Below are 27,283 nucleotides of genomic sequence, written 5' to 3' on the forward strand. Positions count from 1 at the left end.
CACAAGATGTTTCCTCAGTATGGTTTTTGCTTCAGTCTGTGGAAAATATGCATTTCCTGTGATTGTTTTGTTGAATAGTATGCCATTATTTAAACAGAAGGAATACAACTTGAGTGTTTAAGAATTTTGTATTTATATATAAAGTACACAAGATAGGAAAAAATTATTAGCATATGAACCTGCAAATCATAGGTATTGAGAGGTAGCTTTTGTTGTCTGGTAAAAGAGAGAATTACTAGATTGAGAAATGGATGGAGGAGAAGCAGGAATTGTAACAGATATTCACAGGAAGTTAGAATTCAGGCTTTGCTGCTGTAACTTACGTGGCAGCTTATTTCCTGGTAAAGTACATATTCTTTCAGAGATCTATGTTGGCCATTTGGTGACAAAATCGGGATGTTCACTGGAAATGTGGAGGTAAATGCATTCTCTTGCTGCTTTTGGAATACTTTATCCTGCCTGGAAAATAGTTTCAGGTTTAAAATAGCTTTATCTGTTGTCAGTACAAGAATAAATACTGAAGTGCATCATCTGTTGGGGAGGAGAAGGAATTATTATGGCATAGCATATGTACTGTGAAAAAGTCTATATTGTAGGTGACACAGTAATGACTGAAGCATATGTATTCATCTGTGGGTAGTGAGTAGAAGCATTTATCTGGAGAACTGTTAGTTCAGGTATTCTGTTTTATTTTACTTAAAATCACTTCTGCATTCAAAATTTGGGTTTTAACTAGGCTTATTATGTGTGGGGGACTGAAGTCTGCAAGGCACAGGCTGAAAAGATGTGCGTTGTGAGCCTTTTTGTAAGGAAAAGGCCAGCACTCAGCCTTATTTAAGCTATTACTTAGATTCTTCTTTAGCCTCCAAATTCATGATAAATCACTACTTTGTAGCAATGGCAAATAGAGCATTTTGCAATTTCCTGGAAACGGGGAAACTATTTCTCTTACCTATATGCTTTGCGTTCAAAATTGCTTCACAACTGAAAGTGGAATGTGACCTGGTGCAAAGGAAAAAAGATAGAGTTGCTGTTGATTTCTTAGCTTTCTGGTACCTGAGTAATGCGTTACCTGTCACTCTTTGTACTTTAAAGTCCTCTTCTCTGAGGAATGTCCCTGTATGCTCCTCTTGACCTTAAAGTGTGTTGTAATTGAGCAAATGAAGTTGTAAATTTTTGTTCTTAGCAGCTCCCAAAAGAATTTTGAACAGCATTGGTGAAAATGGACCTCTGATTGTTACTAAGCTATACACTGGCAAAGCTCTGCTAAGCAGTAGATGTTTTACTATCTGAAGCCTTAAGAAGTCTTGGTGATTTTTGTAACAGTGTATTTAGAAATTATGTGGATAGATATAAAAATGCAATGCTCGTATAATTATGCATATTTATGAATATGTTGTAGCCTGATTTCTAAACATGTTGATCAAGTTTGATTTAGGTAAGCACACTTAATAGTATTACCCTTACAAATGAGATTCTCAAATTCTTTGCTTTGAATCTTTTAATGAGTCTTAGTTATTCTAATTTTATTTATTTATTTATTTGTATTCTGCTTTTCTCCAACAGGAAGGAACTTGAGACCTTCAAAGGTAAGTCCTGTTTTTCATTTTCTACTTGAATATTTGTGAGAATTACAGTAATTCTTGTGCTAAATTAAACTAATAAGGAGCTGTTCCAGTTCTACATTTGGTAACGTGAATGTTATTTCAAACCCAGCAGGCTCTTTCTTTTTCAGTTTACCTGTTCTTGCTACTGGTTTCATTGGGAGAGTCATAATCATAGGAAGAACACAGAGGCTACTGTTGTCTTAGCCAGGTTTCAGAGCTTTGGCATCTAATTCAAGTCTCTCCCTTGGTCTTCGATTTTGGAAGTTAAGAGCTTAGTCTTCTTCTGTTAACTGGCATTTCTAGCATGAATGTATTTTTAACATGTGTTGCAGGCTGTTACTTGTTAGACTTTTGTCTAGCTGTTCTAGGATATTTTCACAGTATTATACTACATCAGACAAATACTTTTTTTTTTTTTTTGTCTCAACTTGGATATAAATGAAGATACATACGCATATCTGTCCTAAACAATATGCAATGGCTAGGAACTCTGTCACGTATTATTGCTTTGTACTGTGATGCGTAGGTGGAACACATTACCATTTTCAGTAAATTTTAAATTCAGGCTTACTCTACCTACTAATGTTAATGTATGATCAGCTTGAGAATTACTATAATCTTTTGCTTTGAATAAGGTGTGACTGTGGCTTTGTGACTAGTCTTTATTTTTGAGAACAAAGTCAAGTACGTTGACTTATGCCAATTAATTGTCTCTTCAAATTGAAAGAAGGGCTGGAAATTTCTATCAACTGCGCTCCTCTTCGCCTTTTCAGTTTGTTACTATCTCATCCTTACATAATGCTAAAAAAAAAAAAAAAAAAAAAGAAAATAATAAAGCTAACATTAACAGACAAGCAACACAGATTATGTAAAATGTCACTTTATCTGTAGCTTACCATAACAACTCTTTTTTTTCATTGATTTGACAGCTTTCAACACAGACTAGCTCAATACAAAACCAACGATAATGCTAAGCTCGTTCTGTTCCATGGCAGGGCAGCTACTTTGTAGTACCTGATGCTTGGGAGAATACCAAATCCTGTTATTCTTTTTTGTATTGATTAAGGGGTTTAAATGAGTTTCTAGAAATCAGGAGGATGGTTTTCAAAGTTACTTCTCTTGGATTCTCCTTTTTTCCCTATAGAGATAATACCTTCTTGTGACACTGTTAAAATTATTTCACAAAGATGAATATTTTCATGCGAATGGAAGGTGTGAGCTGTGTAACTACCTTGAAATGTATACCAAACTAAGTAACTGGCTCATATAGATGGATACAGATTTCCAATACAAGTTATGAAGGCTCCTCTTACTAACCAAGAGGTTTTTACTTAGTACAAAGAGAGAAAAAACTGCAAACAGATTCCAAGAAAAAGGGCAAAGGCTTTGTTTGTTTCTTTACTGAGAAGTTCAAATACAATCTGTGGCTAGCACAGTCAATATCAATGGCAAAGGAGTAGGATCTCACGCTGTAACAAGGAAAGGCCAGGTTAGAGGGTACTCTGGGTCTGCTGGATGTTTTCAAACCAACTGATCAAATTTATTCTACAGTACTCAGAAGAATTGGTAGAAGTGATGGAAGGCTGGAAAAGCACAAACATGATGACAAATCCTTAAAAATGGAAATGAAACGTCAGCCTAATTGCTGTATTTTTTCATACATTGAACTGATGGATAAGGTTGTACACGTCAGAAAAAGAAAGAAGTAATAGCTAGCATTTTTGAAAGTAGTTGTGTCGAACAAGTCTAAATTCTTTATAAGGCGGGAACAATATGGTTTAAAATTAACAATAGATGCCTTCTTTTAACTGCGGGAACAGTTTGTACTGTTTTGTCTGACATTATCCCAGGAAACTGAGATTAAACTACTTAACAGTGTGTGCGTAGCTGATTGGAAATCCATACCCGGAAGACAGAAATTTTCATGGTTTCTTAAATATTAAGTCATCTACTTTCTCAGATCTGATGCTACTCTGAATTCTTCTTGTTAATGGGGGTGGCGAATTAGAACCACAGACTGGCTTCAGTCAGTCTTTTTCTGGCCTTGGAGGAGCTTCAGCCAATTTTTGAGTACCACAGCATGCATTTCATCAGCTGAATAGAAGCAGGGGAGTGAGAGCTTCCTCCTCACCATGGATTCGTGATTACAGAGTGACAGATGTTTCAGTTCTGTAGCAGCTTTGCCCAGTCTAACTGGTGGCTCCTTCTTGCATGTTTCTTTTTTAAGCTGCTTCCAAGGCTCTCTATATTGGTGCAGAAAATGATCCGTCATTTGGTTTTGATTGATAAAGCAAGCAGAAAAAGCGAATTAGATGGCTCTAGAACTGCTGGCACAGGAGGAAAAGGCTGGGGAGCACATCTAAGTTACCAGTGTAACAGCGTTATGTTACCTAACACATTTTAAGGATGAGATGAGGAATCACTGTGCAAAGCAGTCATAAGATGTTATCTTAAATATTGCAGGTAATTTTGGTTTGCTGTACTCAGAAAAGGTTGGTTCCAACCTTTAGATTAAATAAGGAGTAGTTGTGTAGATTATTCTTTACATTTTATATTGCAGTATAGACGACAACCTCAAGCAATTCATCCTTGCATAACTGTGCAAACTGAAATGTGCTCAAGAATGTTGTCCATAAAATAGCCAGCACAGAGGCCAGGAACAAAGAGCTGTTTAAAGTGAGGGCACTATAGTTTGGGGGAAGGGGAGAAGAAGGCAGTCAGTACCTTCTACAGATGGTATATTTGGACATTTGAGCTGGGTATTAGAAGAATGGTTCTAATTACCAGAGCCCAGAGGTTCTGGAGATGCTACCCAGTATATACTATGCTCCTGTCATCTAATTGAATTTAACCTGGAGCTGAAGAGGTTTATGAGAAAGATAACATGAAGTGACATGCTTTCATTAGTAAGGGAGTGGACACTGGACATGGATTACTTGAGGACTGTGGAGAAAGAAGTCAAATCAGAAAAGTTAGAAACAAGGTAGAATAGGGGAAAAAAAAAAAAAAAAAAAGGCAGCACAATAAAATGTTATTTAAATAGTTGAAAAAAATAGATCATGAAATTACTGAATGTAGGTCAATTAAATGTCATTCTTCTGGGGTTTTCTGACTTAAAGGGAAAGGAAACATGCGCTGAGGTTGGAAGAAGGCTAGAGATGTCTTGTAAGCTCCTGTTCCCTTATGTCCTCAAACAAAGCCAGTGTGAAGGTTGTTTATTTAGCTGATTGAAGTCCTGCTTTCTCAGATCCAGAGAGATCTTTTGGATCTTTCTGTTCTTTTGGTTTGGTTTGTTTTTGAGGTGGTGTATAACAGGCATCCCTGAGTATGTGCTACCTTTATATACACTTGCACCTTTCAATGCATACGCAGTTGAAAGCACTGTACGTTGACTTGTGTTAGAATGGAAAAAAAAAAAAAAAAAAAAAAACACAGAAATGCCAGTTTTGATAACATTAACTTACTATTTGTGTAGTAGAATGCCTACATGCTGAAAAGCATTGGCTTCTAGGTTAAGGATGGTAGACGTCTTACATCAAAACATGTTTTATAAACGTGTAAGTTTGTTCTATCTGAACGCAGAGACATTAAGTATCACAAAACATTCCTACAATATGTATGTTAGAAGCGGTAAAGACAGGGTTGTTTTTCTGTGTCCAGATGCACCTCTTACAATCCCTGCTGCTGAGTTTTCATGCCTTGCACAAGACAGAAAGCAAGTTTCACTGGAATTGACAAATCAAATAGTATAGTCTGAGGGTCAAAACAGCACAGGACTGAAAATTTAAATTTAGGGATGCATCCCAGTAATTCCACAGCACAGAAAAAAATATTGGTTGTGTATTGCCACAGGCTATGATGAGGCAGGTTTAGCTCACAAATGGGCAGATAGGCAGCTTAACAGTCTCTCCCAGGAGCTTTGTGTGGGTATAAATATGAATAGATACAGATACACAGATCTAGTATGCATGGGACCACTGTAAATTTGAGTGACCTTATAAACATTTATGAACAAAATTGTTCTTTTATGAAACCTAGGAAAAGAATTGTTTCAGTTTTCATTTCCTACTGCGTGTGCTAAGGTATGAAGAGGTGATTCATTGACCTATGAAGTATTTTCTTTGAGCATGCCAGCTGTCATCAAGAAGAGGCTCAGGCAAAGCTCTGTGTTTATTATAATATATATAAAAATACCTTTTTATATATTTAAATTTTATATTTTTATTTTATATACCCATGTATTTAAAATATTTATATATTTATTCTATGTATTATATATAGAGAATATTTATATATATATTGTATATATAATACATATTTTAATATAGAAAAAATACCTGTTTGCACCATGGGAAAGTATTGACAGTCCACTAATGTTATGGGTCGTTGATGTTATTACCTTTAAGTAGCATGGAACAAGTGCACAACAATATATTAAGTTATGAATGATTTCTGTATTTGTCAGCAGAGATACTGTTTTAGAATTTGTTTCTAGCTTTGTTCACATTTGTACTACAGATTGTACTCTCTTCTGGCATGAAAAATGGATTTTGTTATTCTTCTCTTCCTTTTGCTTAAAGACTATTTTCAGGGCCAGGCTTTCTCCTTTGTTGTTTGCTGTACCTGTAGTGTACAGGGTCAGGACCAACCTCTCTAGTCTTTTTTCTTTCAACCGCAGAGGTTTTCTATAAAAATGTAAGCATATCGTATTTTGTAATCTGTGATGCTGAGAAAGTGAAGGTTAGAAGCTTTCCTGCTTCTTTCTAAGAAGCATCTCTGTGAATAAGTCAGGGGTTGACTGATGTCCCAGCAGATCTGGCATTGGTATATTTGAAGTGAGTATGCAATGGGACAAAACATCTCAAAGCCTGTCATGTTTCCTGTTTTTTAACAAATTATCTTTCAGAGAGTGTTGTCAAAGCTGATGGTGGGTTTATGGATGAAAACACTGGGTAGGGCAGGTGAAGTAGCCTCCCAGTTTCTTCCTAGTATGCATCAATTGCAGTATTCAGAGAACCACTTTTGGGAGCTGGATTACTCTGTGCTGCCCTGTTCTGGCTGCTTAAACAAATGGATCCTGGCAATTTCTCAAAATATAGAATTTATTTTAGACAATATCTGTGTGTGTATTTGTTCTTAGTATTTGATGCATTTTACTCTTCGATGGTTTTGAAAGGGGAGAGCATATCATTTTCATTTTTACAGCTGAGAAACCAAAAATTATATGGCAAACATGGTAATTTTTTCATAATTCTTGAAATCTAGTGCATTTATGACTGCACTGAGATTTGAAATCATTCCACTGTCCTTTTAGAGACATGGTACAATTTATGTTTGTGGGTTGTTTCTTTTGTTTGCTTGTTTTAAAGTTAGCAATGCTTTTCCCTTAGTGTAGCCAGGACTGTGTAGTAAATGTTTACAGAATACTGTAAATCTCTTTAAAAAATGGATGAGTGGAGCAGAGCGATGAGATAGATACTGGGAAAAAAGATAAAAATAGTCTAAATTACACAATGGTAATAACTTATGATACTGAGTTTACTTCAGACTGCATGCAATGATAGACTTAAAAATTGCTTCTAAAAATCTCTATTAAATAAAAACAAACAAAAGGTGTGGGCTGAAATGTTTTGAGTTATGTTTCTGGAAAGAAAAGTAAGCAATAGAGACCATTTAGAAATCAGTAACGCAGCACTTTTTGACAATGAAAGGTGTCAGAAACTTTGTAAGGGCAGATATGCATGCGGCTTTGGCTACTGAGTCATGCATATTTCTAAGCTTTAACAGGATTAGTTTCATTCAAGCTTAGGGAAGCTGGTCATATGATCATTTTCAGCACTTCTGTTTACAGTACAAAAAAATACATTTCCAGCTCTGTGCATCAGAGATCACTCCCAAATAGGTCCTGATATTATTATTTTTTTTTAAGTTTTGTCAAAATACTCTTTGTGAGAAAGAGGGTGGGGAAGGAAAGATGTTTTTTTTTTTCTTGCTTTTCTCTTCTAGGTTATATCATTGGGGCACATATGAAATATGGATGTTTTGTCATCCTTCCTCATGATCTAAGATGCTTCTGTTGAATTTGCACTTTTCCAATCCTTTTTTTTTTTGGTTGGGGAAGAGGGGAAATACTAGGAATCTATCTCAACAGATAATTGTGTCAAATTGATTTTTCTTCTTGTTTGGGGATCTTTATCACACTGGCCTCTGATGGCTGTCAAAACCAGCAACTTTTTCCTAACCTTCATATAGTCTTGCAGGTGCAATGTATTTTCGGGTTTTTCATTTCAGTTACTTCATTGAATAGGGGAGGGAGGACATCTTGGTTGTTCGTGTGCTGCTTCTAAAACAGGCAGAGAAAGATAGGCAGTGCTTCTGCTACTAGTGCTTCCTGAGTGTTTCCTGATTGTTTTCGACTTTATTTGGGTGACCATGGTCAGAAATGTCAATACTTAAGACATTCATCGCAAATGTAAAAGGGGACAACTCTTATTTTGGCATACCAGAAAACATTTGGAAAACAATTGCTTAATTTGATTGCCATAAAGCTAATTTGGAGTTGAAATTTTCAGATTTCAGATAACTCAGAATTTCAGAATTCAGATATTCAGGTTTCAGATTTTTTTTCATTATTTTGCTGTGAGCTGAAAATACTTTGAAAAATTAGTCAAAAATGCATGTTACCATCTTCTTTCCCATCCCATCAAGCCTTATAACTTTGGATGTTCTGTATTGTCTGTTGTAAGAATTGATCAGGACTCCCATATGTAACAACTGTTCTCTTGAGAATTGAATGATAGGAGATGTGGTTTCTTCTAGACAAACCTTGAGTGAAAGACAAATGAGTTTAACTACTTAAGTCTTCCATTATGCTGTAATAGGATAAGACAGATGGAAAATAATACCAAATGATAAAGCGTCCTTATAGCTACCTTGCATTTGATTTTCCTGTTTGTATTTTCATTTTTCAGATTCTCTGTGTGTTTTCAGACTGTCATATCTGTTTAATTCTCAGGACACTTCTTAAAACTGTCAGAGATCTAGCTACTTGTAAGTTCTGTCCACTTTTTTTCCTTCCTTGGTATAGCTGTGGACAAGGCTTTGAAAAAAAAGAAAGAAGGAAAGAAAGAAGGGGGGAAAATAGAGAAAGGGAGATTTACTCTTGATCTTTCACTGTTTTTCATCCTGCCTCATAGATATCTGAATCTCCCCCCAGCAGGGCAGACACCACCACCAGCAGTGATGTAAAAGCTTTGCAAATGTCTGTCTCCCTGGCGCACAAGTAGGTGGTCCTGAGTTGCAAACATCTGATTCTGTCTGGCTATCAGACTTCTATGGTACAATTTTAAAACTTGTTCCAAATACCCAAGAACAGCAAAAGTCTTAAATTTTCTTTCTTGGTAGAGGCTGCATGTGTCCATCCTTCATAGAGAATGCAAGTGATTGCTTGTCTGTTTGTCTTTGCTGTCCTTCTGTTGTGGTTTAACACAGTAGGCAGGTAATCCCCACACAGCCCCCATTAGGATGGGGAAGAGAATCAGAAGGGTAAAATCAATACAAATTTGTGGGTTGAGGTAAAGACAGTTCAATAGGTAAAGCAAAAGCTGCTCAACATAATGATGGGAAGTAGTGAATGAATTCCTTAGAGGGCAGATGCTCAGCCAGTTCCAGGAGAGATGGAAACTAACTGTCCCAGACAAGACCAGCAAACCCCCTGAATATCATTTTTTTGGGAATTGTCAGAACCTTTGTATTGAATAGTAGGTGTAGCTGAAAATTAATTAGCTGCCTTTGACAAGCAAACAAAACGTTTGCTACATTAAATATTGTCTCTGGGGTGAAGCAAACTACAATGGATAGTATCTTAAGTATACATTTATTTTGCAGATGACTACAAATATATTTGTTTCCTAATAGGTTAAAGTCTAAAAATGTCAAGTCTTCAGGATAGACAATTCTGTGCAAGAAATAGTTTACATTTCAATGGGAAAAAAAATAATTTTAAAGCCTACTTAAGCTGTAGGGAAAAAGTGTTTACATTTTGAGCTTGAATCACTACATCAGGGCATTATTTCCCATTAGGATTTGGTGAAAGGGGGGGCTACACAGTCAACTGGATATCAGACTGAAAATTATTTATCCTTCTCCCATTTTCACTAAATTTTCAACTGGTGAGGGAAAAACAAGGCTTCCTTAATAGCGGCCATGTAGGCTTGGGTAGACCTTGGTCAATCATGAAATAGTATCCACTTCCAAATTTGTTATGTGCATCACAAATTGGTCTGAATGTTCAAAGCTGTAAATAGAGAATGATTTCTAAAGGAAACCTAATGCTTAGAAAATGATGCTGTACAAATAACAGGTTATTTATGAACAAACTAAATCGTTACCCATCCTTGGAGCAAATACTGTGTGTTCTTGCAACTCAGCTGATCAAAGATGGTTCTTGTTTGGGTTCATTATTCTACTCCAAACCATTTCTGGTTTAATGCTTAATTTTTTAATTTTCTTTTTCTTATTTTTTACTCGTTGTGTGTTTAGGCTGTAATGTAACTTTGAGCACTGCAGATGTGATGCTGCTGTTTGTTTGTTTGTGATCTCTTTGCTTAGATTTCAGGATTTTATTTTATGTAATGGCTGTCACCTGAAAGTAGTATTCAGACAATGAGTTAATATAATCCAAAGAGTGCTACTGTTCCAGATATCTGAGAAACCTTGTCTTTGTCAGTTTTTTTAATCTTAATTATGACTGGGGAAAGTGGATAGAAAGGACACTTTATTTTCTTTGTAATTCTGCTTCATCTGCACATATTTTTAGAGAATCCTGTGGTTTTTTTTTTATGTGACACTTAATACTCTTTCATCCTGTCTTATGTATTTTAAGGGAGTGAGTTTATTCTTCCAATATTATTTATTTTTTTTAATTTTGATACGTTTGTGTGGCTTTCATTTTTTCCTTGAATTTTACTCTCTTCACATTCTAGTGTTACACTAAGGCAAAAGCCCTCTCAGAGGTCAGACACGTCACAACAATTTTGACATCACTGCAGCTAAAAATAAGAGGGCTCCTGGATGTGCACGTACAACTCCTGTTGGCTTCAGCAGAATTTGGCCCTGTGTTGGAGTCAGCCCTTGCTGAATCCTGTTTTTTGTAAAGAGTGGAGGAGGCCAATATAACAATATAAAAGATTTTCCCTGGCTATTGCCAGGATGAATAGTTAGCCATTTAGATGATAGGAATAAATTTTATGGGAACACAAGTTCTATCAGACTTACTTGTGGAAAATAAAACGTTTAAGAGTGTGATATTTTAGTTGTCTATAATGCTTAAGCGATTGATGTAGGGGGAAAAATAGAAGCCTATTATGTCTGCAGTGCTAACAGGAATTCATTCTTTAATTACTAAAGTACAGACTGAAAACAGGATAATCTTGTGATTATGTTTTTCTTTTTAATCTTTCCCATGAATATTTTTGGTGTTATTTTCCCCAGCGAAATAAAATCTGAGTTCCGTAGGCCTGTACGCTCTTGGTGATTTTTCCCCTAATGCTGAGGATTTGAGCAGTGTATGTTACATAATTTCCTTCCGCCTGTACTCTATTTTGAAAATTGTCATCAGAAGCTGTCTAAAATGTGATATTTTTAAAGAAGAGCGAGAGAAATCATTATGGCTATCACAGTTTCGAGCAGCACTGAGTACCCTCCTAAATGGAAGAGGTAATGCCGGCCAAATTCTGAGCTGTGCCTTACAATTTCGGAAGCAGAATTGCACTGTTGTGTAACAGTAGCATCGCTATAACCATGGATTCTCAGTAATATGCAGTTCCCATGTACATTTTTTAACTGCATAAATATTATCTGAATTTTTAATGAACGTGTAGTCTGGATATGAGATACAAAAATGCAGTTTTCAGAAGGTAAGATTGCTCCTAATGTATTAAAAAAATACATTTGAGGTTTTTAATATTTCATATGTGAAGTAAGAATAGTATGTAAGCTGGTTTATGGGGTATCTGAGCTAAGCCATGCTAAGGAAAAATACTTTGAGGGGAGATCCACATGAACATTGCCTAATACAAAGAAAAAGCAGAGCCCCTCCGAACCTTTTTCTCGTTTCTAAATCATTTGGAAATGATTCCAGCTCTCTGTCAAACGAGAGCATGCTGTAACTGCATGTCACGGGCTGATAACCCCCTGCAAAGCTTTCTCCCTTTGCACCACCCCTTTCTTTCGCTGCATGTGGTATCTTCCCAAATCCATGCATGCATTCGGGTGTACCACAGCTGCTGGTAGCTCACGTTCAGGTTCTGGAGAGGCAGGGAGCTGGAGCATCCATGTGCATGCAGCTGTGCGCGAGTGACCCATTGAACACTGGCCGTGGCGGTGCTACTGCTTTGAAAAAGCAGGCTCCGAGCATCGCTCTTTGTTCTACATCGGTGAAGATGCACATCAGGGGAGCTGCTTGGTAACCGGAGGGTTCACTTGACCGGTGCTGTGCTTCTGTTTACTTGCTTATTTCTTACTGCCATGTCATCTCCGGGAGCCACTGACAATACTCAGAAGAATTCACGTAGGTGGAACTTTAATTATCTTTATTATTCGCCAGGCTCATTTGCCACGCTAATGGAAAATGGAAAATGAAATGAAAGTTAGCTTAATTAATCTCTTCAGTCACCACCATTGCCTGATTTGTAAAGGGTGTGCTATAAACGAGAGGTTAAATATCAACTTGGTTTAGCAAATTGAGGGAAATAGTGACTGCATGTCTGTTTGGGCAGAGGTTTTATGTATTGCTTTGCTGTCTTGGTTTGCATTATTGTCAAAGTAATATTAATCTGATTGAGTCAGTTTAAATAGGAACAAGTGAAAGAATACAAAGGCAATGATACCTTCTTAGCTAAAATTCAAGCAGACTTTTGTCTAAGGGTGGGGTGATGTTGGAGACGGGAGAGAGAATTATTATCTGAAGATAAAAGCTGAATATTAAACATTTGAGCAGTGTATTCATTAGGGTAGATGCAGTCGTGCTATTTTTTGCTTTCCTTCAGATAAATAATAAATGGTGTAAAAACAGTTTCAAATGAAGCAATTACTATTATTTACATTAATGATCAGGCTGTGTCACATGCAGCAACATTCCTAATAATGTCATTAATATTTTTATGATGCTAATTGGTAACTAAGTTGATGTTTAGAACCGTGTGTTAATTCAAATCAAAATGAGAAGTTGATTTCTACTCTGATTCAGTTGTTTTTTTTTTAATTATTATTATTCTTTTATATAACCAATGAATTAGTTTTTTTCTGTTGCCATTCATGTGGATTATTTTTTTCAGTCCAAGACCAACAGATAACAGTAAATTGAGCTATTATACTATTTTAGTAACCTGTTGGAACATGCCTTTATCAAGGCTCTACCTACGAGTTGGAATTTTGACTGCTAAATTTGTTGTTAAATAACATGTACTAAACTTGAATATTTTGTATTAAATGATTCATCTGGTATGGGAAAACTCTTTGCAGTTGTGTTCATTAGAAATACTTGCTGTATCAAAATAGTTGCTTCCTGTAAATTTAGATGGAACAGTTGACTGTACTTAAAGGTGGCAAAATTTACCCTCAGTTCTGCTGAATGTGGTGTGACCACTGTACAGTCAATATTGTCAGTTTAGCAGGCAATATATATAGTACTGGTATAACCCATTTTGCATCCTTAACTACTTGGTACATATTGACAGAAGTTGTATCTTCTTTTCTTTTTTAATTTTTTTTCTATTTTTTTTTCTGACTGTTGTTTCCTCAAATTGAAATGGAAGTGTGATGAATTGCTGGGGGAGAATTGGAGGAGTTCAACCTTTCTGTTTTCCCTATTTGCCATAATATGCTGAACACGAGAACAGCTATTTGGTGGTGGGGTGGGGCAGGCCTGAAATGTTATTACAGTACAGATTAGAATACAGAATTGCAGAATATTCCTGAAACGTGAGCGGCAGCAGTATCACTCCTCCAACCACTGCTGGGAAGAGGCAGCAGTAAGTAGAAGCTTTAGTATCAGCATTAATTCTGGAAGGGTTAGCACCTCTGTGGTAACCAGGTTTATTCTCATGGGCATTTCCACATTGGATTCTTTATTTTCTTCTTGGTGACAGAAGAAAAGTAATGCAAAAAGAAAGATTGCTTATTCTGTTTTCATGATAATCTGTTTGCTCACCATCTCTGTAGGCTGAGGTGACCAAGAAATTAGGAATTAACTCACCTACATGCTCTTAAAAAGACTGCATCTCTCTACCAAGACCAGATGTAATACTTTGGGGGTAACACCACATGCTCTATGTTCTTGTGGCCTGTGAATGCATCTTGCTGCAAAGGAATTTTTGAATAGTGACAATGTTTTTTTCTTTTGGCACGCCTCTTCTATGTTATTATATGTTAGATATGTAAATGTAAGTGCAGGCACTTCATCAATTTGATTTGTAGCTAGCTGTATAGTAACCGATTTCATGTTTTTTTAATATTTCTCCACATGACACCGTTTCTTTCCATAGTAGTACTGTAAATGTGGTACTATTCTGGTCCTTACAGTGTTCTGAATTAGTAGAATTGTTTTAAAAGCTGCAGTGGAAATAATTTATGCCTTCTGTATAGCACAACCTTAGATAAATCTCAACCCCACTTACCACAGCAGCCTGGTATTCCACTGCCAGTTCTGATTGATTTCTAATCGTGCAGCCCAGAAGGGCAGGTGGCTGAGGAGTGTGTGTGGACATGTAAGAATTCTCCAGGTTTCTTTGCTCCTGAGCAGCAAACGTGGCCAGAATGGGGATATTCTGGGAAACAGCTCTGCCCATTTTATTTACAAGTGTTTATTTGTGTTATGTATGCCGTGTTAAATTGTATCAAGGCATTAGAGCTGAAACTGTGCAAACAGTTCTTGAATACTGCAGCTAGTGTGGCATCCTTTTAATAATGTGTTTGTTTTCCCTGAACAGGTGAAACACTATTCTTTATAAAATGTTTTTGAATAATTAAAATGATGAAGTACTTAGTGAGGCGTTTAAAAAGTCGGTGAAACATTTTTGTAAGCATGTAATAATATTTCTAAATCACGTCTTTTTAATAGAGTGTGTAAGCTAAGGCTGAAGGAGGTTAAGAGGCAGTTTTGACTGACTGAACTCATTGTTTCATTTTTAATCACTGGGGTTACTCTGTAGATTAAGAGGAAATGAAAATCTTGTGGAGATGTCACTCAGCCCTTTTTCCTTTTATGTAGAAGCCAGCTAATGCTATTTTGACATTGCATCAATGAGACTTGATCAAAATGTAGCTGGCTGTGTCTCATTTTAAATCAAACAGAAATGGTGCCACTTATATGAATACATTTTGGGCATAATTAGATGATTATATAATCATTCCAGACCTAGCACACCAACATTTCCATTGGCTCAAGAGGCTTTTAACTTGGTCATAATCATACTGGAAATCCTCATAGATTTCTCTCTTCTCTGTTTTTCCAACATTAAAGCGAAAAACCCACACTTTACTGAGAAGACGGCTAAAAATACATCGGGAGGTTTTCACAGCATGTCTTGTGCTTTTACATGGGTAGAAAATGGAACTGGGGGCACTTGATAAGCTTAGGTTTTGTAGCCCACTGGTGAGGTGCAAATCACAGTTTTGCAGACCTGACTGTCTTACGCCTTAATCACAGGTGCAATGTAATGCTTTTTTGTTTCTTTAAAGTCTGCTTAACCATACGGTGGAGTTACAAGGGTGGAATTTTTTTCTTTGTTGTCTGTGCCTTCAGTCTCTTGTGCAGCACTGAGCATTGCTTCTTGAGCTTGCTGGGAAGCAGGGTCCTCAGGAAGTGCTTGCAGCTTCAGCTGTCTCCAGAAATCTGTGTGACTGAAGGAAGCCTCGCCATGTTAAGGATTTGGATGACATATGTATTTTCCCTTTTTGCTTTTTGGTACATATTTAGAGGGTTGTGCTGCCAGTCATTTAGTATCTGGTTCTCAGCATACCCAAATTTGTTTTGGATGCAGAGCTGTAGAAAAGCTGACAGAATAGAAAGCCAAGTCCTTGACTTCCAGCATATTTGGGGAACCATAAATGGCATGAAAGCTTCCATTAGTCACAGAATGGGAGGAAGGCTGGCAGAGGTACTTCTGTCTCTTTCTCCCTCCATAGAGTTCAGTGCACCTAAGAGACCTTCCTACCACTGAAGATTTCTCCTGCATGTTGGTGATTATTTGGTCTAGTTCCTTTAAAATTATTGGAGTATAGATGATTTCAGTATACAGAAGAGTTGTGGACTATATCTACAATAAAGGAGAAAACAGAAAAGCTTTTATCTAACAGAAACCAAAAAAAAAAAAAAGATGTATCTTAAGTCGTATTTCATAGAAACTTGTAAACTTTGAGGATTTCCAAGACAAAAAGAAATAAAATCCAGTGATTATAGAAGGAAAGTTGTAAAGTGCAGACTACATATAAAGATATTTTTAATGCATTATTAAAAAAGCAATGAATTAATTTCAAAAAGGTCATTATTTTGACTATATAGTGCTATTTACAGACCTTGGAAGTTAAAGATTTGAAGGTTAAGTTTTGAGAAGAGGTGATTCTAGCAGTAGTAAGGGTAGGTGACTAACAGCAGTAAAACACATAGAAAGTAAAACTTATCCACTATTCTTCTGATGATTACTGTATTAAGAAGAGAAATGATAAGAATTGTCATGCTAATCTTGCTTGATGTCATTGTTTTTTTTAAAAAAAAAAGCAGCCTGGAGTGTTTTATTGCTGATGACCTGCAGGGCTTGTAACATGATAGAGAAATTGGTGATGAAAAAGTTACACTGGGAGAGAGATTCTGCTTTGGCTATGTATGTTTTACCAGTCTTTAAACTGTTGTGGTAAACAGGGAGATTGGTATGGGAAAGAAGATGGCAAGAATACTGAAAAGGGACATACTGGGATACAGTGTGGTCTTCAGCAGATCTTTAAGTCAGTCTGGGGCCTAATCTGATTTAGTTTTAATGATACAGGCAGAAACACCGGAAGGATATGGATAATACCTGTTTATGACAGGTTGGGTATTTTTTCAGTGCAGAAAAAAATGACAATAAATTTCAAGAATTTGAAGTTGAGAGTACCAGAAGAGGGTTAAAATGCAGTAGCCTTTTTTCTTCTTCAGGAGAATCTGAGCTTTCCATGGATCTCTGCATTCCTCCCACCACAGTATTCTTAGTTTCTCCCCACAGTACCCTTGTTTTCTTCCACTGTCCCCAAATCCCCTTTCACACTCCCCAGAATATCTTCAAGTTTTCTTCTTTTGTCGTGCTGTCTGGGTAATGATCAGTGGATGAGGCAACTGTGTCTGGAGTTATGGGCATGGGTGTTGCTACTTGGGAGCAACCTGTCACTTTCTAGACTTGCCCATGGAATAGGTAAGGTCATCTCTGTGCCTTTTCCTGGTATGACATCAGTAGCAGAAGGAGAAAATTTTCTTCCTAGCTGGCAGTTTTGACAGAATTTGTAGGAATTCAGCATCTTTCAGTCTTCCATCTCCATTCCAAATGTGGTTGAAAATGGCTATCAGTGGGAAGGGTTGAATAGACGAACAGCAAAATGCAACAACAGTAAGCTTAAGATATTCCTAAAGAAAATTCCTAAGAAAACCATAGTAGATGCATAGATTTTGTCCTCTGGTAGTTAATAGCAAGCCAAAAAAGTTCTACGAGTTGACAGGTATTGAGTGAAAATGATTTAGGAGGAAAACCATCTCCGTGATAAAGTCACATTTGATGAATGAGCTACTGAGATTAATTCAGCTGTGAACAGGGTAAATAACATCCTGGGGTGGATCAATCATGAACTCTCCAGTGGACAGCTGCAGATGAAAGGAGGTGCAAGAGGAACAACTGAGTTATGAGAGGAGAGCTTACTGCACATGATACCCAACGAGCTTGGCCTGCTTGAGAGATGGTGGTGGGGAGAGACTTCCATCTGTAAACACGGTAAAGGAATTAACACCAAGAAAAAGGGAAAAAAAATCCTGGCAGGTCAGCATGGGTTATGGTGGGGTGCTTCGTGTTTTGTTTCGTCTTTTAGTAATCAGTGTGCCCAGCTAATTGTTAATTGTGTTAAACTGTTCTAGTATTAACTCAGCAAAGAGGCTTTCTTAAATCCTATAAGCACTGAGAATTCCGTCTGCCTATGTTGTGATACTGGTCGTTCTTTTATTCTAGTGTCAGTTGTTTTCTTACTTAGTCTACTCATCAAATTACATGGAAGGAGGATCATATGAGTATTTGACTGAAGTATAACTATACGGAAAGTTTGGGCAGAAAAGTTTCCTTTGTAAGCAGTTGTTTCAGTGAACTTGCTAGAAACTGCTGCTCTGCTATATACAGAGGGTAAGAACTAGTAGCTCTTATATAAATTTAGTCATTGATAACTAACCTGAAACTTTGTTATATAAAGGTCAATTTCACCATATTTTCTTAATTAATATCCTTACCCATTACTGTTAGCTGCTGTTTTTAGTTGAATATGTCAAGTGACAGCTGTCAAAGGCTACTGTAAAGAATTCAGTATAAAGCCATAAGATTGTATGTAACCATTAGCCTTGCTCAACATGAAAAGACTGAGAAAAATGCGGGAATTATTTTTTTTTTTTTCTTTTATCGTTGCCAGAAGACCTAACCACACCCCAAGTCCCAAACTCAACTTGGGTTCCTTCAGAGATCTTGTTTTTAATTGTTCTGGCTGGCCTCTAACTCAGTCTGGTCATTTCTGTACCTCTTCATATTAGGAGCATACAGGATTAGGGAAGATATAATAAAAATAATGAAAATGTTTGATTTTTTTTCATTTCCATGTTTTTTTATATATATATATATATATATATAACTCAATTTTTAAGTGTCTCCATTTGCTAGCAATGCCTCTTGGCTATGGACAAAAATATACTGTTTCACCATCAGTTTGCAATGCTGTGTAGAATGTGATATTTTCTCAGTTTTATGTTTTATTAAGCCCTGTGGAAAGTGTTAAGTAACTTACGTAAACATGAAGTTGATGTACAATGTAGTACTGTTTTTAGAAATCCCATCCTTTCTTTTTTAAGTACAAGATGCTGACTTCCTTGTGCACTTGTATACAGAACATTATTGGACATCAGCATGATCTCTTGTGTCATGACCTAAAAAGAGAGTTTAAAAAACAGCATGGCCTTCGTTCCTGAGCCCTGGGCAATTGCCAGAACTTTGTATTAAAGCCCACAAGCAGTGGTACTAGAAGAGTTTTTGCCTTAAAAGATAGGTGGAGTTATATGTGGATCACCGATCTAGCATCTCTAGCGGGATGGAGACAGATTTGCTCTGACAATATAATGCGCTTTGCGAGCTTCTATTTTAAGATTTCTTTGCACTGTGACTTCTTTAAGACTGTATTGGACAAGTATTTTGTTTCGCTCAGGGATCTTACACTTCAAGAGGCCCCGGTATATTCATACTGGCATTGTTAAAATCTCCAAGTCAGAAAGTTCATACACCTAGAGAAATACTTTTCTTGACTACTCCTTGACATCTCTCTTTCATGTTTTATAGTTCAGCTGCTGCATATTGTTCTTCTGTACCGTTACCTCTCAGCTAGGTGCAATCCAGTCTGCAAACTAACTGCGAAACGATGCGCTGCAGGACTTCCTCTTACATCTCCTTACAAAAATCTTGGAATGATTTGGAAATCCGAGTTCCGCTTTCATCTGCAGGCTGAGTGCATCACGAGCAGTGAAAGTGCAAATGGCCTTTCTGTGTGCTGCCTTACGTGATAAGCCTCAGCTCTGACCACCAGGTCTCTTCTTGAATGAGAAAGTAGTTCAGTTTCTGGGCTCTGGCAGTTGCTTTTTTTTTTTCCTTTTTTTTTTTTTTTATTTTCTCTCTCCTAGCATTGAAACAAAGATATCAATTGTAATGACTTAGTAGTTGAGCAAGCTCAGTAATATACATGTATTTTGGGAGACAGAAGGAGTGGTATTAATTTGCTGAATCAGTTTATATGAACACGGTCACTCGGTGGACATGTATTATGCTTCCAGTACGACTGATTTGACTACCTGACTGCTGCCTGTCTCTCAAATCTGACAACTGTCCCTGCAGGTGATAAAGGGGAAGGGAGGAAATCTTTTCATCTACCTAGGTCTGCGGAAGAATATTTTGTTTAAACCAAATGAAATGTAAAATGCCCTACTATGTAATTTCACTTTAAATATATGCAGAACTCAGTATCTGCTGATCTGATCATGAGGGGTATTTCCAAATAGAGAATCTTCAGATATGACCTCTATAGTTGGAGGTTAATATGCTGTGAATATGCTCTTCATTTTACCTGCAACTTCAAGAAAAAACATTTATTGTTTTAATATCTAAATACATTAATATAGGTGTGTGTTTATAAAATATATTTCCTAAGCGGTTTTGATTTTTTTCCCCAACGTTGAGTATCATCATTCACTTAACCGTTTTGAAAATATTAAGGTAATGTTAGAAAAAGCAGGGCATCACTCTTTAATAGCTGCTGATATGATTACAGTTTTCACTTTTTAAAATTTATTATAATAGCAGTGTGCAAACGTATCATTTCTGACCTACTTTGAATAGCAAGTGGAAACTGCTACCTTGCAGACTTCTACAGCAAAATGTAATTCATTCTCACCTTCTAATACTTATGGTGTTCACATGTCAAATTATTTGTAATACGTTGAGTACAATACATTTGTCCTTAAGTATGTACTTACATACTATCTTTATCTTACATACTATCTTTAAGGATATCTATCTTTATTAAAATTGTCTTAGGGATTTGGCATATATATATGGGTATTTTAATAGAATTAATAAAAATAAATTAATAGAAGATTTATATATCTTTTTATCTCGGATTAAAAAATATCTTGTTCTAAATACATATAGACAAAGCACTTTATAGAGAGCTTTGCAGCATGGATTTTCGACTGAAAGAAAGGAACTAATTCTTGATAAAAATCTGTAATCTTTTATATATTTTATGGTTGTTTGGGAAGAATTCACTTTCTTGGGTAATGGACCAAATTTACCAATTTTAATTTGAAAATATAGTTTTGATGTATTATCAAGTCTTAATGTATTTTTTTCTTCCTTCTGGATCAAAATTTCAGCACGTTATGATTGGATCTGTCTCTGTGTGATGCAGCCCCTGTTTGATGTTGCTACTGTGTTGGCTGCATATATAAACACACGGATTGTCAAGGGAACTTGCTCAATAAATAAGAATTTCATGAAAAATAGTTTAAAGGGAATAATATCAGCAAGTGTGTTTCAAAATAGGAGGCTTTCTACTAACCGTCTACAGCTTTATAGAGCATGAAATGGTAATAATGATGTGACTTTGATTCCTTATGCATGCCTCAGTTCTCGTTAGCCTTGCATAGTCACTGTGCTAAACAGCGATGATGCTTTGTAAGAGATTCACAGCAGTTTGAAGTTCGACACTTCAAACTGCATACATTCCTGGCCTATCGTTCATTCAACCCCAGAATGCAAGTACACGTACCAGTAGAAGAGGAATGCCCCCACATCTTCCGTGGTTGCTTCCCACCCCTGCACCAGCTCAATCCCAATTTCCAGTCTATTCAGGAATATGCACCAGATGCTATCCCTGGTTTGTTTCTCTGGGAAGACCTTATAGCTGTGAGGTTTTCCATGTTCAAAGGGTCTATTGGTAGCAAAGCCCTGGGACAGATAAGATCATCTGAACCCAGATCATGAGATCTGGGTTAAAATACTGCAAAGAGTTTGTTCTTCAACTGCCCTTTGCTATCCTATCTCACCTGCATCACTTGTGTTAAAAAGAAAACATCCCAAAGTCTGAGCATCAAACATTCAGATCCCATAATATTGTTTGTAACCCACTTCCATCACGTTTAATCTTTTATTTAAAAAATACATTTTGGTTTTCATGACAATGAGCTAAATTTTCCCGGTGTGAAGCCAGTGAAATTGAATGCAGTGTCATCTGTTGGAGGGTACCGCGGCAGCTAGGATGTGACAAGTATTCTGCCTCCGTCTCTGTTGAAAGGTTAAGTCTTCAGCATCATAATTTTGTTTCTGTGTTAGTATCAAATAAAATTACTGTTGGTTGCTCTGTAAAGGACGGAACAAATCTCTTTGCTCATGTGCTATAGATGCTGTTGGGGCTGACAAAGCAGATGTGTGGAGACAGGAAGAAAGGAAAAGAAACAGGGCAGATGTAATGGTGGCCTAAAGGCATTGCTTTTCTGTTGTCATGCTGAATGTGTTGTGAACAAATAATTCATATTTAATAAAGGCCATATTGTGCTCTACCGATACCCTCCTTTAAAATTAGTTGATATTCAGCTTTTAAATGAGAGGTACATTATATATAAGCTTAGATATGAAAGTAAGCAAAAATTGGATCAATACACCTCTACTTGGGGTTTAGCTTCATGCTTTAAAGATCAGCATTTCTGTTTTTTTTCAGAATCATTTTGCAGTTACGTAGGGGCTGTTTGAATTGTTGCAGCTATGTGTGGCTGTACCCCTTACACAGGTAAAGCCAGTGAGTTTCATTGCATTACAATTGAGAAAAGCCACAAATCACCCAGTGCAGAGATGTGCTGTTTAGAGAATAGGTGAGAGGTTAAGAAACAACTTTTTCAGAAATCAGCTGCATGCTTACACTATGGAATAAATGTTGCATGCATTTTGTGGGGTTTAAGGTACTCTTGACTTACTACTGCTAAATCATTCTAAAGAATAAAATGGAAAATGAAATTAGTAGGGCCTTCTGCATATTCAGAAGCTATGGAAAAGATCATAAATTATTATGTATTTTTAGTTGGCCTGAAGGTGAAGGTTTTTAAACTGCCTATAATGGCAGAAGCTAATTGATACGGATGCCAGAGGAATTAATTCTGCATTTCATACTGTATCACAGCCCAGGCACAAATAAGCACTTGCTGTCCCGAAATGTGTCAGGAGATGTTGAAGACTTACGTGCTCTCCGTGCACTGGAAGAAGAGAAGGTGGGGGGAGAGATTTCAAATAGCTGTGTATGTTGAAAGGACTGATCTCATAGGAAGTGAATTTTACAGGTTTCACAGTCCTAATTACATTGACTTCCCTCTTCAGTCAGCCCTTTTCCTTCTTCCCTTCCCCCTTGCAAGTGCTTTTATCAGCTTCCTGAATTTCTGCTTTTATTCACTCCTGACTGTCACTTTGATGTCTGTGCATCCTTTCGGTGGCTTCTCTTTGTTTGCCTGAATAAGATACTGTATCCTAGGTGTCAGATATCTGTCAGGTCATTTTTACTATAGATACAGGCTCTAGTAATTACTGGTCACTCCGTGTGTGCTTTCTCACTCATTTGTAATTGCTGCTGGTGCTCCTTGGTTTTTATTTTTGCCTGGTACATTAGTTTCAATAGTGTGGATTTCTTTGGTAGCGGCCAATTCTGTTGCAGTGGATTTTATTCTTATTGTTTGGGTTTAATAAAACAAAGCAGTCTGGGCCTCTCTTTTAAGGCTCTTCCTCCTGGTTAGGACTGCTTCTCTCCTCACAACTTTTTTAATCTCTACCAGGCTGGAGAAACCCAGCGTAAAGGATCATGTTTTATTTATTAGCTTTGTTCAGCAATCTGAGCTGTCAGCTGCCCTTCCCCTCCTCCCCTGCTCCGTCTTCGTTTCTCTTACTTTGGATCTTCTTTCCTTTCATATTTTTTCTCTCTTGTCTCCTGCTCCACTGGTGCATTAGTAACATCACGCATCTGCTGCAGCCCCTCTCGTTTGCTGTTTGGGTGTCTCCTGTTTTGTTATGTATATGTAGAAGTATTGGGCTAAGCAACTGATAGACCTAGGAAATCTTATGCTGCTTTACAGATAATTATTTCTCCTCATAACAAGCAGGTGTAAAACTGAACATTAAATAATGAAAAAGACTTACCCGATAATTGCGCTCTTTTTGTGAGGATACAGTTGACCTAGTTACTTAGTTATGCTAAGTGAAACTTGCCTAGCTGTATTTCAGCCCAATAAATTAATCTATAATCTCAATTGACCAATCTGCTAATCTGAAGGCATAAAATCTTAGCTCTTGAATACATTTGAAGACCTGCCAGTTTTTGAGCAATATCTGCAAACCAGCTTAACACAGTGCTTGAAAACAAATTTGCAGTCACTTAAATCAGTTTGATTTAAATGGCATACTTTGGAAATCAATTTGTCTGTTACTGCAAGCCAAACTGATGTGAACACAGGTCCAGATTACACTGATTACGTGCCTGATGCTGCCATTGAGGAATTAATGGATAAAATGCAAAAATAGCTTTGCCGTGCATCAAGACTAAATGCAGTTGCTGTTGTGGTTGTAGCTGGAGCTGACAAAGTGGTGTCTATTGCTTCTACACCTGATGTCCATTTTATGCCAGCTGCAGGACAGGGGAGACTTTGATGCTCTTTAAAAGCAAGCAAACAAAAAACACCGGAAAGGTTTGTTCTTCAGAATTGTTTGGTCCAGAAAATATGTCTTTATACTGAGCCATAAGTGTTTCCTTGGTGTGGTGGTGCCAATTTGATATAGTACTGTAAAATCAGGTTTAATCTTTTGGGGAGTGATGGTCTACTTTGGTTTTGCCAACGTTCATGCACTAGTGTGGTCTGATTGTCTTTAAAGTAAAAACTTGAATGATTTCAGAGTAAAAGTTGGAAAACTAATGATATGTTGTGACCTGGTAGTTTCCCTTCCAATTAGTAGCAAGTATTTGTTACTGTGTGAAATACTGAAATCCTGGAAGTCTTAGAGCATGAGACATTCTTCAGAGCTCAAACAGTGTGAAAAAAAGCAAACCCTCCACACTCTTCTAATTTAGTAGATGTAAGGAAGGTAGGGTTTTGTTCCCCTCCTGCCTTTATGGGTTGCTCTTCAAGGTTTGTCCTTAAATGTCTTTAAAAATAGACATGGCAAAGTCGCAGAAGCTTTTCTGAATGAGCAGTAAAATTATAGAAGTGTTTTGACATTATCTGTAAGGAAGACCTTTATTCTTCCTTTAATATTTAAAATTGCAATATTTGAAAAATTTATAACAATTCTAGAAGGCAGCACACAAGTAAGTTGTCAAGCCAGTGGTAGCAAATCATCTTTCAGGACTCTTTCTTCTTCTCCAAAAATCCTTATCTTAAAAAATATGTTTTTCAAGATCATCAGAAGAATTTATTCTTGCAGCTGAGCTGTTCAAAGACAGCTAGAATTTTGCAAGCTGGAAGTTTTGTCTGGGTTTCTTTTTTTGTTAAATCTTTTACTTCTGAGATATGAAGCATTTTTTATTCTGTACAAAATAAAATGAAGAAGCAAGTGGCGTGGTTTCTAATATGTGAAAACTAGATGCATTGGAAAAAGCTTACAAATTTGAAATTCAATATCCTTTTGTTAGAACTGACATACTGAAAGTTGCTTTAGGGCGTGGATTGTAATTAAGAGTTAACTAAACTGTTTTTCACTTAAGCCATTCTGGTTTTGAAAAATAAAAAAAAAAATCAGTGGAAAAAGCAGATATTTCTGCCCTTATCATATGATGCTCTGTGTCTTGTCACATAATACCTTTCGTTGGTAGAAAATGAGAAATTTTAACCATGGAAATAGTCACGTATTCTGAAAATACTGCTTTATGTTCAGCCACGTTGTTTAGGAAGAATTGAAATTAGTACAGTTTTTGTTTGGTTTCTCCTCCTTTTCTCATGCCCATAGAGTTGTTTTAGTCCATTTGGCTGAATTTAACAGCAACACGTTAGCTGAACAACAGTTTTTTAAGTTTTAGAGACTATTGTAATGTAGTTTGAATAACGCTCTTGTAAAGATTACAAAAAGTCTGGAAAAGACATGGCATTGCTAATGCTGCAAATTAATTTTACTAGGATATAGCACAGTTATGTGTTCAGTTTTAAAAAGAATGCTGGCATCTTTGTTTTGCGTTTGAAAATAAATAGGTCTTTTAAAAAAAAAATAATTAAAATAAAAATAAGCTGGCCTGTCAAACCAGTAGTCCATGTATAACGAACTCAGGAAATCAAGTATTTTAAAATTCCTCAACTGGTAAAGCATCTCTGATAGCTATCAGCAAACTATTGCCCTCGCATATTACTTTGTAGAACCTGTTAGGATGATCCTAGATACCAGTTTGTTGGCATGAATGGTCTCCTTTTGCTAATTGCATCAAAATGCAACAGTTTGGTCACTACTAGGATCTCCAAAGGTATTCTTTAGTGTGATACATTTGGGGACAGTCACTGAACATTTTTGCACTGGACTGGATTTGTAATCTAATGGTCCTTTTCCTTCTTGACTTCTAAGAAAGCAGTAACAGCATAAATGAGTAGCAGGTTTTATGTTTGTGTTGGAGAAATTGCTTTGACAGAAACAGAGGTGTAAATAGACTAAGTCATTGAGAAGAAATAAATACTTGAAGTATTCCATCCGCTACTGATAAAATGATTGGCTTATGATGGTCTTTTAAAAAAATCACTGCATATAAAATTTTGACACTGTAAACAAACTGGAATTGAGGAATAGAGTGGTTTCATTGGCTGTTTTTTTGTTGAAATAAGGGATGTATTTGTCATTTGTTGAAAATGTGAAGTTTAGGCTCCATTAAAGTGACAGCCCCACTTAAGTTTTAGAGCGAGGCCATAGTGTTCTTAACACTAACATAAAATCACTGCTGATGAGTGAGAAATTGGTTGTACCGCTGATTGACTGCAGTCGCACTCCCAGGCTCTGTGCTTTTCGGAACTCTACTTGTATGATGGCTTCAGATGAAAGCAGACTGATGATTTACGATGATTTCCAGCATCAAATACATTGACTATAACTTGAGTATACCAAATCATCTCCTTCACTATTGGAAAAAATGTTTCTGGAGTTCTGATAGACGTAGACATTTCATTGTGGTTACTTGCCATACATTTGTAGAGCAGATTTGTATGAAATATAGTTTGCATAATGCATACTGAATTCCATATCATGTGGAAGAGATGAGGAAACAATCGATTTCTCTTTCCAGTGGTTGTGTATTTTTTTAAGAAAGGAAGGTTTTTTGTCATTTCTGTTTCTGATTAAGCAGACATTGATTATGTTAATTTAACATTTCTTTTGAAGTGTGCCTTTAAAAAAAAAAAAAAAAACAAAACAAAACAGTAGCCCCCTTCTAGTCTGAAATGTGTCGCTGTCAACCAAAGTGAGTGGTCTGTCCTAGCACTGGTGAATAGTAGGACATTTTTCAGTTTCCAGGCTTGTATGAAGACATAGGCGACTATGTCCATTGAAAACTGGATTTTGAATTTCAAAAGTTAAGGTCAGTGAAGTGTCTCCAGTGGTCTTCTAAAACCTGAAGAGATAAAGCTGCTGCCTGGGAAGGGTTCCTTCAACATGTTCCCTTCTACCTGGAAATTACTTTAGAATGGAGTTGGAGGGTTTGTCCTGAGAGCTTTAACAAAGAATCTGAGGGTATTAAGGGCTGTATCTGTCCATCAGGCAGCCTCATCAGAGCAATTAGTCCAACAAATCTGGTCTGTGTACAGGGAAAATGGAAAAACACAAAAGCTTCGAATTTTCCATAAACATTGGATT

General features: G+C 36.7%; 1 protein-coding gene across 1 annotated transcript in view; it reads left to right on the forward strand.

Moving 5' to 3' along the window:
• Positions 1–27,283, forward strand: part of DTNBP1 (dystrobrevin binding protein 1) — a 68,991-nt gene that overhangs the window by 27,411 nt on the left and 14,297 nt on the right. The window contains exon 7 of the mRNA XM_027451261.3: positions 1,567–1,589. Coding sequence (XP_027307062.1) covers positions 1,567–1,589 — 23 coding nt within the window. The remainder of the gene's footprint in view (positions 1–1,566; positions 1,590–27,283) is intronic.

The sequence above is a fragment of the Anas platyrhynchos genome, chromosome 2 (genome assembly GCF_047663525.1).
Source record: "Anas platyrhynchos isolate ZD024472 breed Pekin duck chromosome 2, IASCAAS_PekinDuck_T2T, whole genome shotgun sequence".
In the NCBI taxonomy this organism is placed as follows: Eukaryota; Metazoa; Chordata; class Aves; order Anseriformes; family Anatidae; genus Anas; species Anas platyrhynchos.